Here is a 17,560-nt window from a genome sequence, read left to right as displayed (position 1 = left end):
GAATATTGAGTGACGTAAGGCTCGGGACAAAAACATTACAGGTCATTTTCATTTTTTATAGCCATCACGTGCATCCAGTTAATCCCAGGCAATTAACGTGTTACAAGGTAAATTGTTTGGAAAGAAGCATCGCAGAATCTGGACTTATCGAAGGATCGACGAAATATTCTACAAGGTTTCAAGGTTTCAAGGTAACAACGAACAAGAACGTAAGGCTCCGAACTCAAATCATCGGTATCGGAGGTTCGGTGCTTATTATTACACATCGTTTATCATTTTTCCATTTCCTAATTCGTCTTTCAAATGCCAATGTATTGAAATGGATCAATGGAGTCCATGTTCGGATGGCCGTCATGCATAACATTGAACCTAGCAGGCGGCTGATAGGAACAGTCATTTCCACCAGTTCCAGAAATCATTTTACTTCTAGAGCAAAGCCAAGTCTGCACTAGGCATGTAGTCGCGGCACCAATACACGACACCTTGACACCTGAACGAGTTATTAAGTCACAGGTCATTGGATACGCTTCCGCCCGCCCGAGCTGCTAGCTCCCATTTGTCCTCTCCCCAGGTTTGCTGTGGGGTTTGGAGAAGTCGTTTGTGCTATTGGTCATCGTCCAGTGCTTGAGGGGCTTTTACGTGTATCTACATAACGATCTGAATGCTCACCTGGATCGCTTGTTCTGCTTGTGTATGTTCCTTCAATTCCACTGTAAGCAATCCTTTCTCAAATTCTCATTTCCCAATGCAAGGTTACCTTCCAGATTCAAGTTGGTTATTCTTTTTCTGACCCTGAAACAGAATAACGTTAGCTTAGTGTCAGCCACGCCGCTTAAGCTAAAAACAGCTAAAATAGAGGTCAGCGCGCAGCAGGAGGATCAGCATTGCATGTGATAAGGGCCTACAACCTAAAGTACTAAGCCTTAGCAACATCTCTCTTCAATCTACCTCACGAACAACACAGAACACAACACTAGAATCTAGGCAAATCTGGTGAAACCATGACGACCTCTACTACCATTAAGCAACCGGACGTTCAACAGGTTTTAGGACATCTCTTACCCTCGCTCCCGGCCGCTGCACTATCAACGGAACCGGCAGAAAACGTCTTACCTCTTCTCTCTCCCATTCTTAGGCAACGAGTCCAACTTTTATCAACAGCATCTAGTTCAGATCCATGGATTCGATTATTATGTTATGACCCCTCAAAAGTTCCCAGGTTGACGGAGATCGCTCAGAGTGATCGATTGGAGCCTCACCCCGCGTCTGGTGAAGTGGAGATCGATTGGGATTATGACGCCGAAATTCGTTACCGACGAGTGGACGAAGAAACTCTTCAGGCGCTCGTGGTTTTTAGAGATCTAGAATTGACATTTCGATTGATTTATTGTGTCGGAGATCCGCTCGGTGATGGTTGGAAAGTCGGCGAGGTTAGCGTCGCCGAGAAACCATCGCCATTTTCGTCGTTTGGAGGTGTCTCGAACATTGTCGAAGCTGAGAGGCAGTTCAAGGAATCGAAGTCGAAGACTTCCCAGAGCAATGGGATCTCGAGCAGTCGAGGTGCCTTCGTGACTCATGACGACGATGAGGAAGACGACGACGATTACTGGGCGAGGTACGATGCAACACCAGCGAGAACGCCTGCTATCAAAAGGTCACCTGCACCACAATCCGGCCATGGGACTGCCGAGGATGATTATTACGCTCAATATGATGACGTCCAGCCGGCCATGGACAACCATGACCCGGACGAGGAAGCAAATCTTCGTAGCATAGCACCACCTCTAGGTTTGGGCGCAAGGCCTGAACTCCCCGTTGTAAATGGGAGCGATGACGAGGTGGAGGTTAACGAAACTCAAGGCTCGTGGACACTTGCCAACCCGCCTAGATCGCCTTCTACTCACTCGAGAAGAAGCGGTGATGACCCGAATTTGGTTCATCCCCATCCGAGACCTGCCTCCAGCGCCGGGTCCAATGCGTCAGTCGAGAAGCTCGAGGCGGCGGCAGCAAAACAGGAGCAGAACGACTTTGGAGTGAAGCAGCACGTGTCCCGAAGCATCAAGAGTTTATATCAGCTATCCCGTGCATCGGGGATTGATCGCGAGGAATTCGAACGATTGGTGAAAGTTGAGCTGGACATGTTAGGACTGATGGAAGAATGAAAATATTCGTTGCAATTTGCAAACATAAGATTGCACTTATTTTAAGGTTGGGAAAGCTGATCTATGCCAGGTATTTGAATGGTGAATGGCGTCTGGGGTTTGGATTTTTGGCGGGTCCCAGAAGCTTGGGATTTATGGTTGCCAACGTTTTGTTGGGGTGCTCCGGGAGCCGAGTTACAGCGCACGGCGTAACTATTTCAGGATTATCTTGCATCTAACGGTGTTGGTTGGCTATCATGGTCGTGGTTAAGGTCATGGATGGGATAGTCTGGACAGAATAGCGAGCACATCTAGATATTCACGAGCCTCTGACGAAGAATGTAAAGTAAGGTTAATCGAAATCATTTATATTACCTTTCCATCTTAACTGCAAGTATGACGGGTGAACAGCATGCTCAACTTCTATGGATAGAATTCTAGGATCTCTAAAGCTGCCTGAAGAGGTACCTCAGTACATTAGTATTGGTGCGCAGGTACCTGGGCCGTCTTATCACCGCCTCAGATGTCTGATAAGCCAAATTAGGCCGCCGATATCTCCGGCGGGCCAATCCAATTGACCCCACATCTCCCCGAGTCAATGCCCCTCTATCGGACCCCTCTGACTCAAAAATATCAAATTGTACACGTCCCTTGAGATTATACGACGGGTAAAACGAGAAAAAAAAAAAAGTGAAAATTAACAAATCTGTCTTTTCGTCTTTCTAGCGGCCCATACGTTCTTTGCGCGACACTCATTCGCAAATATGACTCCCGAGGAGTCGATTGCCTTAATCAAGGCCAACTTGACCGAAGTGCTCAACCCCGAAATCATCGACGATGTTATCCTCAACCAGAAACGAGACCTCAAAGTTTACTGGGGAACGGCGACGACAGGCCGACCTCACTGCGGTTACTTCGTATCGATGACCAAGGTCGCAGAACTCCTCCACGCCGGCTGCCATGTCAAGATCCTCCTCGCCGACCTCCACGCCTACCTCGACAACATGAAGGCCCCGCTCGACTTGATCGAGCAAAGACTCAAATACTACGAGTTCATTGTTAAGAGCTTGCTGAAGGCTGTCGGCGTGGACATCACAAAACTTGAATTCATCAAGGGAAGCTCGTACCAGAAGAGCGAAAGCTACACAATGGACCGGTTCAAGTTGGAAGGGATGACTAGAATATCGGTTGCGCAAAAAGCGGGTGCCGAAGTCGTCAAGCAGACCACCGATCCATTCCTAGGCGGATTGACCTACCCTCTGATGCAGGCGCTAGATGAAGAGTACCTCGACGTCGATGCGCAACTTGGTGGTCTTGACCAGCGCAAGATCTTCACATTCGCGCTAGAGAATCTGCCGAAGATCGGGTACAAAGTCAGAGCCCACCTGATGCACTCAATGGTGCCAGGTTTGGGAGAGGCGCAGAAGATGAGCTCCAGCGAACCGGATTCCAAGATCGACCTCTTGGATACTGCCGAAGCCGTCGGCAAGAAGTTGAAGAAGGCTGTGTGCGTACCGAAGAAGATCGAGGGTAATGGTGTTGTGGCCTTCGTGGAGCATGTCATTTTCCGAGTGCAGGCTATAAAAACGAGGGGGAAGCCTCATTTCGTGGTCGACAGACGAGATGAAGAGCCTATTATCTACGACGACATCGCGAAGCTGAAGGCAGATTACGAGGCAGATATAGTAAGTTGCCCTTAATTATTCGGATGTTATGCTATTAGTGTTACTCACCTTTCTACAGCTCACACCCCAGCTGCTAAAGGCTGCTTTAACGAAGGCGCTCAACGAGCTTCTAGAACCTATCCGCAGCGATTTCAATGCATCGGAGGAATGGCAGAAGATCGCAGAACTCGCCTACCCACCGGAAGAGAAGCAGCAAAAAGTGAAGAAGCAGAAGGATAAGGGTGACCCGGCTAAGCGTGCGGCCGCACTTGCTGCGAAAGCAGAGCAACTAAAATTAAAGGAGGGTGAATAAATGAGTTATAATAAAGTGAACAGATACCTCTTGACAGCAAATACAATGCATTTGGCGTCATATGCATATTCCGATAGAACTGATAGAAAGACATGTCTACCTACAAGGTGACTAGGTGTTTTCAGGCTGCCAACTTTGAAAGTTGACGATGTCATTTTAACAGAATGGATTCTAGCAAACTTCTCTAATTATGAGGTATCTAAACTGAAAGTCGTAATTGGCCAACTTGACACACTTATAAGTTGATATTAAAGTCGATGTTGAAAGCTGAAATACGTAATACCCCTGACCAGTCAAGTATAGTAAGTACTTTGGTACTTCTAAGAAATGTGCGGCGAATTCAATGTTCCCCAGCCGAATGAGTTTTAGCCAATCAGAGGTCAGCGCACTCATGCTCGCGCCTGCTACCAGAAAAAAGTGAGCTACTGGATACAGCGACTAAATTCAAATCTCGAGATTGAAATATCTCCATACACAACCACACACCCACAATGTTGCGACCAAGATTACGCATACCAAGGCCAGGCCGATTATGGCGCCCGGCAATATCCTCACGCCAGCTACACTCTGTTCCATATCTACACCAATTCAAACCCGAGGAAGGAGTTCCAGGTTTATTATCACCAGGCGGTTTCGATCTAGCATGGACGCAATACATGAATTTTGTTATAGAAAAGCTCAACACAATGATTGCAGGTAAGTTGGTAGGATCTTACGGGTCTACGGGCTGAGTAGCTGGTGCAATTGGCAAGGGAAGGATCATGCAATCGAACTTGTGGGAACGAATCGCGGGGTGCTTCTCTTCTCTAAACACCACCATGTTATAAAAGACTACGGGATTGAGAGCTAATTAGGGAACCAGAGGACGACTTCGGACAACAAGACCCCTTATCTATCGTCAAAGCGACCGCCCGCGAGCCTTCACTGGCACACATCTTCAACTATGCCTCTATGGCATACAACAACCACTTCTTCTTCGATAACCTCGCGAGAGTGGAACCAGGACCCAATGGTAAGCAAGGAGGGGAACCCACAGCACAAATCCGGCCAAAAAAAAAGGAGCGAGAAGCAAAAAAGGCAGGAGAATAAAGAAGAGATAAACGGCTAACAGCCCCCGAAGAACCTACAGGAGAAGACAGGATCCCGGAACAGCTGAGGCAGGAGATCACTCGGCAGTTCAGCTCGGTGGAGACGCTGCGGCGCGAGTTCCTGTCGACGGCGGTGGGCATGTTCGGGCCGGGCTTCGTCTGGCTCGTGAAGCCGGCGCAGTCGGAGCAGTTCAAGATCCTGCCGACGTACCTGGCCGGGACGCCGTTCACGGCGGCGCACTGGCGGCGGCAGGGCGTCGACATGAACACGCAGGGGCCGGCGGGGCGCGACGTCGTGGACGGCTGGCTCGGCCGCACGCAGGCCGGCGCCGGCGCGACCAACGTCGGCTCCCGCTTCGTCGACCACAATATGGTGGCGCCGGGGGGCATCGACGTCATCCCGCTGCTGTGCCTCAACACGTGGGAGCACGTGTGGCTGCGCGACTATGGCATCGGCGCCAATAATGTGGGTGGCAAGAGGCAGTTCGTCAAGAGCTGGTGGGACGTCATCGATTGGAATAAGGTCGAGGATCGCGCGATCCCGAGCAGGAGGTTCAAGTCTTAGGTTAGGAGGCTTTTTACTAGGTGCCTACTAGACAGGTAGATATGTGGAAGGTACTAGGACTAGGTATCTAGAAGGCTTACTACATACTCGCTTGGTCCCGGTGTATGATATGGGATTCGACGCGAAAATCCCTTGCAGATAGCTACCTATCTACCTACGTAGACAGACAGCTGGCTAGGCTGGAGAGGGCCATGTGCTATATAAATGAAATGTGTAAATGATACATGATAGTATGTGGTCTTGCAATGATGGGTGTTTGACTTTAGGCAATGGGTATGGAAATTCTTGTTTCTATTCTTGTCATTCCATCCATGCCAAGTAGGTTGTCAAGTAAGGGATAGCTCTTCAACTAACTTACATCCATAACCCGAGGCTTAGATGGTTATGTTATACATATACGACTTATAATAGAACTTATAATAGTATCACTCGCTACCAGGACCACGGAGAAGGGAAAGTATTGAAGTGAAGTAGGTGTTTTATTTTTTATATCAATCTTCCTTTTTCCAAATTTTCAAAGCTACCTAAATTTTTGCAGGTCGCCCTGACATACATGATATGATATAACAACCTTATAAGGAGCGTGCTGGTATCTCATGCGCCCATCATTCGTTTAACCAAAAAAGAGTAAGAAAAAAGGTATTCATTCCAAAAAGTCCATTTCGTTAATACGCCCCCTTAATGAAGTTGCCTTCGCTTGTTTTGTGTAAGCGGCAACCTAAGAAGACGAATTGCCAGAAGAGTAGTAGGTATAAAAAGAGAAGAGAGAAAAAGAAAACGTGGGTTGCTTGCTTGAAGCGGAAGCGTCCAGTGCTTTGGGATATCGAATCTTGCCACGTCCATTACAGTCGCCGTAAGCCGTCATTAGCATCTCCCGTCATTGTCGTCAACATCCAAAACCAAACATCTCCTATCCCGCGTCGAACCAAGGCTTGCTAAGAGCCGGCGACGGAGAAGGCAAGCAGCGATAACCAACCAACCACAGGACATTAACTTCGTGTAGGTGCGTCACCTCCATATATAAACCATACCTAGCCAGGCAGGCATCGAGAAAAGAAAAGAAATCAAAAGATAGGTAGGTTATACTACGTATATCGATCTAGAACGACCCTAGATCATGTTTCCATTAACACTAACCTCAAACCCCTCGCCCTTCTGCTTCAGCGCCTTAGCCAGCATAAGCTCGCGCATCCAATCAATCCGCTCGTCGCGGCTGCGCACAGCAAAATGATGCGTCTTGCCCGTGCCATTCGCAGCGCCCTCGATGCCAGGCGGACTCGGAAGCAACGGCCCAGACCCCACACTCTGACTCTCACGCTTGCGCAAGCGTCCTCCTAACGCCCCCGGAGCGCGACCCCCCTCGCTCTGCTGGGGGATAAGCTGAAAACTAAACGCGGCGACGGAATCCGGGTCCGCGGCCGACGAACCGCCGCTGTTCTTCGAGGACCGCGATATGCTCATGGCCTTGAAGGCGGCGTTCAGCTTGGACCCCGTGGACAGCGACGAGCACGCGATCGCGTAGTCGTCGATGTCGATGTACTCGAGCGCGCGCGACCGCGTCGCCGCGTCTTTGTGCAGCGCTAGGCGTGTCCCCTTGAGCGTCGCGTAGTGGTCGTGCCATTCGTGGCGTAGCATGCGCGTCTTGCGCTTCTTGACGGGGCCGGCGTATGTTACGCCCTCGGCGTCCTTGACGGCGGAGGGTGGGAGCGCGGGTTGTGTTGGAGCGGCGGCGCGCTCGAAAGCTGTCCGCGAAGAGGGCGGGGACCATGGGTATTGTGGTCTAGGGGGGGCTTGGAGCGGTTGTTGATGCCGCGACGACGACAAGGGTTTAGGCGGAGAGGAGGTCTTGGGGGAGACGGAGTGCGTGTACCGGTGCCCGTAGACGCGGGCGACGGGCGTCGCGGCCGCGTCTTCTTCGACGGGGGCCATGACCTGGAAGGAGGGGCGCCGCGAGGCGCGCGATTGCGAGCGCGAGATCAGCGGCGCGGTGCGGTAGTTCATGTCCGGCGGCACGGACTGCGAGGCGTCGCGCGCGACGGGGCCGAGGGGCACGGCGGTCAGCGGCACGTCCATGTCCGAGAAGGGCGTGCCGAAGCGGTAGGGCGCGTTGTGTAGGTCTGGCGATAGCGCCTCGGCTCTGTCCATCCGCTGCGGGTAGTGCGAGGGCTGCGGCGTCTGGTTCGCGGAGCGCAGTTGTTGTTGTTGGGAGTGCCGTTGAGATTGCAGATGCTGCTGCACCTGCGACTGTTGCTGTCCCGGAATGGCGAGCTTAGGCAAAGCACGCAGGCCCTCGTGAGGTCGCGGCGTCGGCGTCGGCGTCGTGCTGGCGGTGCCGATGGCGGGAACCTCGAAGGGAGGCGTGGGCGGGACTTCGGCGGAGGAGCTGGACTCGTCGCCGTGCTGGTGCTGGAAGTTGAGGAACTGCCTGACGTGTTCCTGGGGGTCGCGCGTCTGCAGATTGCGCAGGGCGGCTTCCTGCAGGTACTGGAAGGGGGGCATGCCGGGGCCGAGAACGTCCGAGGACGCGATCACGGACGGCACGGCGTCAGACATGGGCCGTAGCGCCTCCGTCGACGAGGGCCGGTTGATGGCCGGTGCTGTCTCTGGGTTCCCTGGGTCCCCCGCCACCATGATGATGCCGCCTTGCTCCACGTCCACGAACGGGTGGTCTCGCTTGAAGGCTTCGATCATGCGCTGTTGTCTTCGGTACTTCGAGCAGTTCTCGCCTTTGGAGCAGTGGTGCGGTTTGGGCATCATCTGCTCGATTCCGACGATGGATACGGACTCTAGCGGTGAAATGATGTCTTCGTGCGCGGGCTTCTTCTTGCCTTGGCCTCCCTTCACACTTCTCGATCGCTTGACGCTCTCACTACGAGGAGCGCCATTGCTTTCCTCTTTTCTTTCTCTCCTCCGTTCCCTCTTTACCTCCTTGGCTTCTTCATCTTCTATCGGGGTTTCGGGCCGGGGAGACGCTGCCGCCGCCTCTGCCGCCGCCTTACTGTCTCGCAGCACGTGGATCTCCTCCCACACCTTGGTCCGGACGCCGAAGGACTGGATGCTGAGCTCCTTCAAGTCCTCGAATTTGAGCGTAATCAGGATAGCCCCGTTGATGTCGTTCTCGACGAACTTCTCGGCGACCGGGATCTCAATGCCGGCATTGAGCATCCACTGCGCCACCTTCTCGGGCGACCACAGCGACAGGTCGCCCGGGACCAGCTTCTCGTGCGTGAATTGGAACGGGCTGTTGCGCGACTTAGGAGGCGGCGGCTCGTATGTTAGCGGAAACCGATGATCCGCCTCGAACGGCCTGGCCGTCTTCGGCGTTATCGGAGAGAGGGTTAGGGCGGATTGGTATTCGAAGGAGTTGAATGACGACGTCGTCGAGGCTCGGAATAGGTGCGGGCCTCTGGGTCCCTCGACCGGCTTCGAGGAGTCGAAGTCGAATCCGTACACCTCGCGAGCCCTGCTCGACCTGGGTGTTTGTGCCTCTTCATATGAAGAGAGGGTGGTTACACTTGGTTGTCCCGACTAGCGATTCTATTAGTCGCAAGCGCAAGTATGGCATGGCATTGGATGATAAATCTTACCGAATTCAAGCTTATTCGTGGCGAATCTGGGTCGTCATCTTCGATTTCGCTGACGATATCTTCATCCTCATCCCACTCGGTATCTACAATCTCAGTCGCAATCGAGGTCGGTCGAGGGTCGAGCCCTTTTAGACCGAAGAAAGGGTCGTGAAAGTGACTCTTTTGGCGCATTTCTCTTCGCGACCGCTCGCTCATCCTAAGCGAATGTGTATTCTACGGCATTGAGGGTCAGTTACTATTACTTCGAAGATAAGGCTCCGGGGCGAACCCGGCATAGGATGTGAACAACTACCGAGACACTTAATAAGCTTACCATTTTGGATAATTTAGAAACGGGAGGTAAATATGCGAACAAATCCGATTTTAGATACCAACGCCGTCGCCGGCTTCACTAATTCTTCTTTTCTCTGTCTAAATCAGGGGGGTATATGATATCATGCGAAAACGAAAGGAAATAAGCTCGCTATAGGTAGTCGAGGGACAGGTTCGACGTCGCAAAGGGGGGGAGAAAATGGACTAAACTACACCACGGGCGAGTGCGGGATGTATATGTATGGGCATTAGCATATATGGGATGGTGTAGTATAGCCCCGGATCGCAACGGGCAGACTATCTAGGTATATGCAGGAGACGGTGAAACGCTGTGATGATAGGGAGCTAATCACGATGTGATTTGTTCTAAGGTCTAGGGCCCTTCACACGGCAGGCCAGTAACAACTTCATCCTAGTTGTTGGTGCGGAGAGAGTCGCCATAGCCAGAGATCACCCAGGTCACCTTAACCTCTTAACTGCTGTGTCCTATGTCCCTAATAATAGCATCCCCTCTCTAGTGCGTGGGAAGCACAACAAAATCCCACGAAGGCTAGAATGCTTCCCACCACATGCCCAGCGTTAAACCAACCAGATGCGAAAGGCTGGTTGGACAGAAACTAAGGTGTGCCAGGAAAGAATTGGGCCTTTCTCGAGTTTTCATTGGCCAGATTTTGTCTACTACCCAGCCGGCATCGTCTTCTAAGCGCCCAGATAGCCTAAGCACGGGCTTGCGGGCGACAAGGATGGACAAGGATGGCGTAGACCATGTCCGTTTTCTTCGACTACGAGCCCGATTAGGCATCGCCACCATAGTGACCGTTAGCAACAAAAAGTGGCGCACTCTAAAGAGGTTCTAAACAAATGCAGACTGCACGGAGGGACCAACACCCGTTCTCGTCAACCCATAGGGAAGACGTCGAAAAGCGCCTCGAATAGTTAGACATACATAGACGTTGGCCACCCCCTTACGGGTCGATTGCCATGCGAGAAGATCATTTCACGCTTCGATCGTTCTCCGCAGAAGCTGTGTGATGTAGCAGCACTCACTATATGCAGCATATACAGTATATGTAGGTGCCACTTTGAGCCACTTTGGACTACCCGTACAACGGGAGAAGCCCGCACTACTGCATCACGGCGTCAAATTCCCATCAATTGAGCTTTTCCACTGTTCCTGATCTACTGAGGCGGTCAGACGTGAGGGACCTCTTCGTCGTCATACCTTGCGAATCTGGCCTATCGTGAAGGACCTGCGGATCTTGTTCAATTGATGAAAACCCAGGATACGATAATTTGGTCGAACGATCACTGGAAGCGCTGGGCATTAAGCATTAGCAATGGCAATGGCAATAAGCACTTGCGGATTTCGACCCAGCAGCTTGCCCAGGCCGGTTCTTGCAGAAATCTGCGAGTTTGCACATTACCTACCCCTAGTTGCCCTTGGTATTCTTCTCTGCAGCGGCCTGCACATGCTAGTAAGAGTGAAGACCTGACCTGGAAAAGAGCCCTGGAAGGTGGTCCACTACCCGGCTCAGGTCGGATAGACGGACGGAGGAGAGAATACGACGTTGAGCCAGGGGGTATATGCCGTAGTTTCCCCACTGGGGGCTTATGGGATGCGCAAGATACTGCTGTAGGTATTCCGCGTATTGTGCGCCTAAGAAGCCCTTCGGTGCTTTGGTGGTTACCGGTACTACATGCTACTACATACTACCATGCCATAACCATACAGTGTTTTCTCCTCTATCTATCTTTCGACCTGACCCCTCTCGTGTGGTACGTTGCGAGGCGATGGGATTGGCGTCTCCAACTAACGATCTCTTATTAAATCTCTGTGCTAAGAGTCGATTCGGAGAAACTAGGGCTTCCCCCTCACCAATGACGGGATATCGTGAGGGCCAATAACGGATCTCAAAGACACTCCAAGGAAGACGTTCATGTTCGCATTTCCCGACGAGACGACAATTGTAGTACAACAGCGCCTCCACACTATGGATCTGGAGCGGTCCGGCTCTTGCTTAGTTACGGATCTACCCAATCTTCGAATTCGAATCTTTGAGGCGGCCGTGACCGGTGTCGAAGGAACAAGTTTTCGAAAGTTCCACGGTCCCTTGCGACGGGTCCACCTAGGCTTGGTACCCAATGAAAGGTATATCGTGGGAGTCAGCGTGACCTGGTCCACGGACACATGACGGCCGAATATCAGAGGCTTTAGGTACGTGAATGGCCGAGTCCCACGATTCCCACGATGATATGACGGAATGGAGAAACGATATTCTCCATTCAGCTATCCGTACCTACCCAAGCGGAAGATAATTCACCAATCGATAATTCGATCCCGGCTGTAACGAGACGTAAGCCACGTAAAATCGGGTAGGTCGTTGAAAAGGTAATTCGTAGTCTATCCTCCTCTCTTTCTCATTTAGACAGGGCCATCCGAACTTAACGATCCAGCGAAGACGAATAAGGCAGTTGTCGTTGACTGGGTAATCTACCAGCTCCGCGAACAGCATGTGGCGGGGGGTCACACCTCGTCCTGCAGTCTTTGCATGGAAGCCAGTAGGTTCCCGCATACGGTATGCAGCTGGAAAAGCTGTGTCCGTATGCTCCCCGCGAAGCGAGTTCACACATACATTGCTACGTTAGCGCCGGCCAGCCCAATGTTCTAGCGGAATACACCGACAAGTTAGTTTGATATTGATAAAACGAATGCAAGATCGTCACCAGCTAGTTTAGACTTTCAAGGGAGCAAACCAAGATCTAAGACAACGTGATCCCCGTACTCGTTCTCGTCCGACGGCAACAATGCAACATTTTACGAGTCGGTGACCGACGGGGGATGTACTATTAGACTATCTAGGTAGACTATTAGACTTAGTAATTCTGTGATTCCGCTGGTGAGCTCGTCTCCGCCGCCGTTGCTGTGAGGCTCGCCTGGCAGATCGCTTCAGGCATTATGCGTGGTAACTACGGTTACTTCCTTGTCACCAGCTTGCGTATCGTACATAGCTGGCGATCCACATCTAAGTTGACACGACTCACTAGAAATATTTGATGAACATGGTCGCTTCCGACTATATCCGACATGAATGGCACGTCCAACCTGGGCAAATAGATAACTATCGAGATGTGAGTCGTCATTTCTTGACCCTGACATAGTGGCAATATCACATTGGCGAATGTTTATCTGATTCGCCTGGAGTCTGGACGACTTCGGGGTTCATTGTTACGAAGCAATCGCATTTTAGACTCGGAGGAGCTGCGGAGAGAGCTGTGTTCTCCAGGGTGAAAAGGGTTCGCCTCGATTTTAAGCGATGTTGATCCAAAAGGCCGGGGACCCAATGGCACGCCGAGAAGGGGTATTTAGAAGTTATCACATGAGGATTTCTTAATGCGAGTCTAGTCACCTGGTGGATGGTTGATTCTCCTTTATTCCGAATGAAGTGAACGCCTCGTGGTCTGACGAAGATCTGTGTTATGCGATGCTTAGATGCCATGCCATCTAGAGGCTCTAATTTGTTTTTTTCGTGATTCTTCAATTTCGCCGTCGAGTGCCTCCAACCGGTGAATAGGCGAATAGGGTTTTACAAGGGAGATGTTGACGAATGCAGGTAATAATCTCACTCGAGCTAGGGGATCTGGATCCCTGAATCACCGTAGCAGCGTAGCTAGAGCATAGTCAGCATTAAAGACAACCTGGTTGATTTGATGATTAGTAGATCGTGAACGGCTTAATACCAGCTCGATTCGTGCCTAGCTCATCTCCACTATGAGACGAGTCACAGCGGACCGATGAAGGGTAGAGCCTAGGTGCAGCAATCCTTCCATCGTTAGCCGACGGATGATAGACCGGGACGCAACAGCTTGGCTGCCGGTTTAGAGCCGTTAGAGCCCTTGGGTTTTTGTTTTTATGATGATTTGCATCAACACCACGAATTGGCAGGGTTGGAACGGACATGACAGCCAGGACAGCTCGCTGCACGGACTCAATTTTTCTTTGATAATATCCATTACCCGTTCAGCCCATTGTCTAGAACTCCACGGGGGTGGAGCCGGGGGAAAGAAGGTTCTCTACCACTCTGCTGATTTTATCATATCTGATGTTTGGGGGCTGAATGACGATATTCGGCATTGATGTCGCTCAAATACTTACCTTGGTATATAAAATACGCAATATACACACACGTGCATAGAAATTGGAAGTATGTACATACGTATCCCGCGTATCCCACGTATCCCCAATTGTTCTCGTAGCATACTATGTAGTAGCAGTAGCATCCAGATGCTAGGCAAAATCACGTACATAAACGGGGAAAAGTATCAAACCCCATTCGCAATGAGACCATATTACCACTTATCCGTCCACCACGTACACACGTATAATGACTATGTAGCATAGCATATATTAATGACAACTATATGACAACTAGCAGCCAGAGCATGCGAGCATAAGGATGGCATGACGCATGAGTTAATCTACATGTTGGTGAAAGAGATGCATTGCAAACCGTCGCCGTCTTCTTGCTTCTGCTACCTAGACCACAATGTCGGGACGGTCGGTAAAAGAACTTTTGCGTACAGGGGTGGCTTGGGCCTGATTCCCGCCTGAAAGTTGAAAGAGGCTTGAAAAGTTATTAATGATGTTATGTCGCAATGGGGCTAATCTCGCGATCGCTGTCATGGATGAGGATAAAGAACTCGAGTTGGACTAAAATCTATTGATTATGGGGGAGAACCAAATTAGCCCACATTGTCAGACGGGCACGAATTGAAGAATGTGGGTTAATTCAAAAATAGAACTAATATCGATGTTGGTCAAGTTGGTCCGAGGTCAAGTGCTGCAGATAAGTGTGTGACGGTTTAGCGCCCGCCGTGCGGTCGCATGCGAGTTAAGTTGCTCAAATTAGCCCATAATTAGTCAAGTGAAAAGGATGCTAAGTGTGCAAAGTGGGATAATTTTAGAAATATTGGGCTAAGTGATAGACAATGTGAGCAAATTAGCCCTCCACGACGAATTGATATCGGGTGATCTTCGTCCAACAGCCGGTCAGCTTCCGGCTCGTATGCAAATCCGGTAAGCCACAAACCAGCCCCCCAGGAAGCTTATGAGCTTTGGGGGTGCATAGACCACTGCTTGATTAAAATGAGAATGCTGACGGGTTGGCGGGATCATGGGGAAAGCTACTTTGGTGTTCTAGGTACCTGGGTACTTATGTAAGTAGCTTACTTAGGGCTAGCCTGCCGAGAAGCTACAGCTGTCTGTTTGGCTAATCTAGAGAGAAAGGAAAGAAGACCCCTGATGCCGTGTCTTGGCATCCCGGGATCCATAAGATTTTGCATATGGACCCCACTGAGACCCATTGTTATACTAATGACGCTAATGGGAACTTGCAGCTTTCGAGCAGAGATTGGTTAATTGTACGCCCTCCATCATGAATTAATCCCGGCCGAGCAAGGATTTAGCTTCCGAGCTCGAGCCAATCCGCTTCCCGAACCCATACTTTGTCACATTCACTAAGATTTCGGCTAGGGCCGCTACTGGCGCCAACTTTCCTAGAGCCTCGAATCAAAATGCTCAACTGCCTTTATTTTACTCCCTGAAATCTTTTAAGGACGCATCACCAATATACCTTGTACACTCATCTGATTGGCGAGTTCTTACAACCCTCGAGAATTGGAAATGTTCACCGGTGCCACAGCAACGTCGAACTTAAGAACAAGACAAGCCACGAGCATGTTTCTTCCATGCTTAAACAAATTACAATCAAAATGATACCAGGAAAACACATGACTTCCGGTGTTCGGCTGCGGGCATTTTGGTATCGGCGCGACTCCTTGTCCCGACCTCGTCGTCCCGTCTGGCTTGCAAGGTATCCAAGAGGCCGGTCCTGATAGCCCTGCTACCGGACTTTTACTGGTCTAAATTCGCGACCAATCTCGTGCTCATATCCATAGATTCGGCATTCATTGGCAGTTACGAATACTGCCTAATGGACGCTTGGGGAATATAGTAATTATGCTATACGAATCGTATAGAGCCGTGTTTCCCCCCCGCTCGGCCTAGGAGAGTAGAAACTCGCTATCGAGAGCCGTCTCCAAGCTCGCCAAATTCGCAAAATTCAACCTAGTTTTTATTGACGGACAACTTATTAATCCATACCAGAACTCCCCACTCGGCGATATGATATCCGTATGCAGTAACAAGCTAGAGTAGCGGGGGTGGTATGCGGAATACAATTCGAGTTAAACTACGTACTACGTAGTATAGCTGCGTACGAATTTGGGTTCTCTCAATACTACATATGCAGCTCGAGAGCAGAGCAATCTATGATTATCGGTCAGCCTATGCAAAGTAACCACACCATTCGTGCCCTAATGGTCAATGCGAGGGCAATCGGCAAGCTGCCATGGCTCCTTGCATACATATTACTTTTTGCGTGCTGAGTACGACGATTTTGGTCCTTCTACGTACTCAAGAATGGAAGCCCGCACGTGGGGTTTCTCTTCTCTCGTGCTTCTTCTCGCACAGCATGTCTATCATCAACGTGCAAACTTAGCGAGGAAGCGTGAGAAATTCCCAGACATAGTCCGACGATCTACAATCTCCGCTTAAAGACTGGGAGGTGGCATGACAAAGTTCCTCGAAAAGAATAGCTTCTCCTCTTAGAGGTGGTACAAACCGCACTTCTCATCCTCTCCTTACCTCTTCATAAGGTCGATCGACGCTAATAAATCCCTGCGGCTTTCAATAAACTCGTCGACCCTGGCTCGCAAGGGCTTGCTCGATGCAAGGATGAATACAGGGCTGGCAAGGTATGTGGTGTAGGTCGCTCTCACACAGACAAGCCATACATACACACTCGCTGAAAGGCACAATTAGAAAATCTGCAAGTGCTCGACAAGACCCCATGTCTCCCTTCTGCATGGTGGTGACATTCATAGTGGGCCGGACCTTCAACTGGTCTATCCAATGACCGGCAAGCCACGTATGGGAACTGCCTCTTTTAGTCGCTCAACGTCGTCTACCTTGCAGAAGGATCCCTGCCGCTGCTTGCAGCCACCGTCTTCCGCGAGTGTGACCGAGTGGTACAATGTCCTTGTACCGCTCACTTCGAGTGGGGTGGTTGGCCAGGTGGTCGACGTTACCCACCATCATCCGGGTGACTCGACCACAATCCAGCGAACCGGCCATGCTCATTGGAATCCGCAAGCGCATATCCGGCTCAAGTCACCAGCTGCTACCCCAATTTGGGCTAATTTGCATATGTTGTGGTCTGTAATTAGGCCACAAAAGTCATGGGTTAAAAAAGGAATTACCCCAAATTGCGTCTTGTTGCTATTTTTGAACACAGCCTTCGTCGATGCGCCGGCCTACGATGCAGCTAGAGTGGTGGCCGAAGAGGACGAGGCCACGATATAAGTCTTCACACCTCCAATCTAAGGAAACATTTTTTTCGAAGATAGATGTTGTGAAGGGTAGAAGATCCAAGTGTCGTTCCAGTTTCCCTTTAACTATATTCCTCCTCTCTCTCTCTCTTCCTAACCTCCCTTCCTCTCTCTATACCTTTCTCATTCCGCTAAACTCGACTAACGTGAAAGGCAAGCTGGTACTTGCTTGGATCCTATCATTCATTCGACGAGAAGAAAATAATACTAATTTTGACGAATTTCGAACACACCCCATACCATTCCGCGCTGGTCGGTCTTATCCCCACTCGCGGATTATTATTCACCGGGCACGAGGACTTGAGAGCATTGAGCGTTTTTGGGCAATTACTGGCTTCGAGGCGCAATCTCTGGAAAGATCCTAGCAAATATCGACCTAGACCTAGAACTGGGGCCCCTGGCTCCCCTTGTCTCCTCCCGCTTTCGCTCGGCTTGCGACTAGCA

At 50.6% G+C, this 17,560-nt stretch overlaps 5 protein-coding genes across 5 annotated transcripts; 4 read left to right on the top strand and 1 right to left on the bottom strand.

Annotated features, from left to right (window-relative positions):
- Nucleotides 1-726: 726 nt before the first annotated feature.
- F4807DRAFT_207154 (uncharacterized protein) lies at nt 727-2,533 on the top strand. Its single transcript, XM_047993881.1, has one exon. The coding sequence runs from the start codon at nt 1,002-1,004 to the stop codon at nt 2,160-2,162; it is 1,161 nt and encodes a 386-aa protein (XP_047858477.1). The 5' UTR covers nt 727-1,001; the 3' UTR covers nt 2,163-2,533.
- A 1-nt stretch (nt 2,534) lies between these two features.
- On the top strand, nt 2,535-4,204 carry F4807DRAFT_206995 (tyrosine tRNA ligase). Its single transcript, XM_047993878.1, has 2 exons — nt 2,535-3,826; nt 3,885-4,204. The coding sequence occupies exons 1-2, from the start codon at nt 2,906-2,908 to the stop codon at nt 4,116-4,118; spliced, it is 1,155 nt and encodes a 384-aa protein (XP_047858476.1). The 5' UTR covers nt 2,535-2,905; the 3' UTR covers nt 4,119-4,204.
- A 372-nt stretch (nt 4,205-4,576) lies between these two features.
- F4807DRAFT_409914 (manganese and iron superoxide dismutase) lies at nt 4,577-6,259 on the top strand. The gene is made up of 3 exons (XM_047996574.1): nt 4,577-4,814; nt 4,981-5,130; nt 5,239-6,259. The coding sequence occupies exons 1-3, from the start codon at nt 4,610-4,612 to the stop codon at nt 5,769-5,771; spliced, it is 888 nt and encodes a 295-aa protein (XP_047858475.1). The 5' UTR covers nt 4,577-4,609; the 3' UTR covers nt 5,772-6,259.
- On the bottom strand, nt 6,232-10,105 carry F4807DRAFT_409910 (uncharacterized protein). Its single transcript, XM_047996573.1, has 3 exons — nt 9,672-10,105; nt 9,359-9,571; nt 6,232-9,299 (listed from the first exon to the last, which is right to left on the bottom strand). Exons 1-3 carry the CDS (start codon nt 9,672-9,674, stop codon nt 6,882-6,884), a joined length of 2,634 nt encoding a protein of 877 aa, XP_047858474.1. The 5' UTR covers nt 9,675-10,105; the 3' UTR covers nt 6,232-6,881.
- A 6,445-nt stretch (nt 10,106-16,550) lies between these two features.
- Nucleotides 16,551-17,379, top strand: F4807DRAFT_206857 (uncharacterized protein). Its single transcript, XM_047993874.1, has one exon. It carries the CDS (start codon nt 16,641-16,643, stop codon nt 17,088-17,090), a length of 450 nt encoding a protein of 149 aa, XP_047858473.1. The 5' UTR covers nt 16,551-16,640; the 3' UTR covers nt 17,091-17,379.
- Nucleotides 17,380-17,560: the final 181 nt, after the last annotated feature.

Source organism: Annulohypoxylon truncatum (assembly GCF_022578515.1).
Source record: "Annulohypoxylon truncatum strain CBS 140777 unplaced genomic scaffold F4807scaffold_3, whole genome shotgun sequence".
Classification (NCBI taxonomy): Eukaryota; Fungi; Ascomycota; class Sordariomycetes; order Xylariales; family Hypoxylaceae; genus Annulohypoxylon; species Annulohypoxylon truncatum.
This window is presented reverse-complemented; position numbering and strand designations above follow the sequence as displayed.

What these genes read in the sequence shown, in the direction of transcription:
- F4807DRAFT_409914 (XM_047996574.1), top strand. Translation starts at nt 4,610, where the DNA reads ATGTTGCGACCAAGATTACGCATACCAAGGCCAGGCCGATTATGGCGC. An exon ending in GCTCAACACAATGATTGCAG is followed by an intron (nt 4,815 to 4,980) that starts GTAAGTTGGTAG and finishes TTAGGGAACCAG; the next exon opens with AGGACGACTTCGGACAACAA. An exon ending in AGTGGAACCAGGACCCAATG is followed by an intron (nt 5,131 to 5,238) that starts GTAAGCAAGGAG and finishes CAGCCCCCGAAG; the next exon opens with AACCTACAGGAGAAGACAGG.
- F4807DRAFT_409910 (XM_047996573.1), bottom strand. An exon ending in CACGAATAAGCTTGAATTCG is followed by an intron (nt 9,300 to 9,358) that starts GTAAGATTTATC and finishes TAGAATCGCTAG; the next exon opens with TCGGGACAACCAAGTGTAAC.
- F4807DRAFT_207154 (XM_047993881.1), top strand. Translation starts at nt 1,002, where the DNA reads ATGACGACCTCTACTACCATTAAGCAACCGGACGTTCAACAGGTTTTA.
- F4807DRAFT_206995 (XM_047993878.1), top strand. Translation starts at nt 2,906, where the DNA reads ATGACTCCCGAGGAGTCGATTGCCTTAATCAAGGCCAACTTGACCGAA. An exon ending in CAGATTACGAGGCAGATATA is followed by an intron (nt 3,827 to 3,884) that starts GTAAGTTGCCCT and finishes ACCTTTCTACAG; the next exon opens with CTCACACCCCAGCTGCTAAA.
- F4807DRAFT_206857 (XM_047993874.1), top strand. Translation starts at nt 16,641, where the DNA reads ATGACCGGCAAGCCACGTATGGGAACTGCCTCTTTTAGTCGCTCAACG.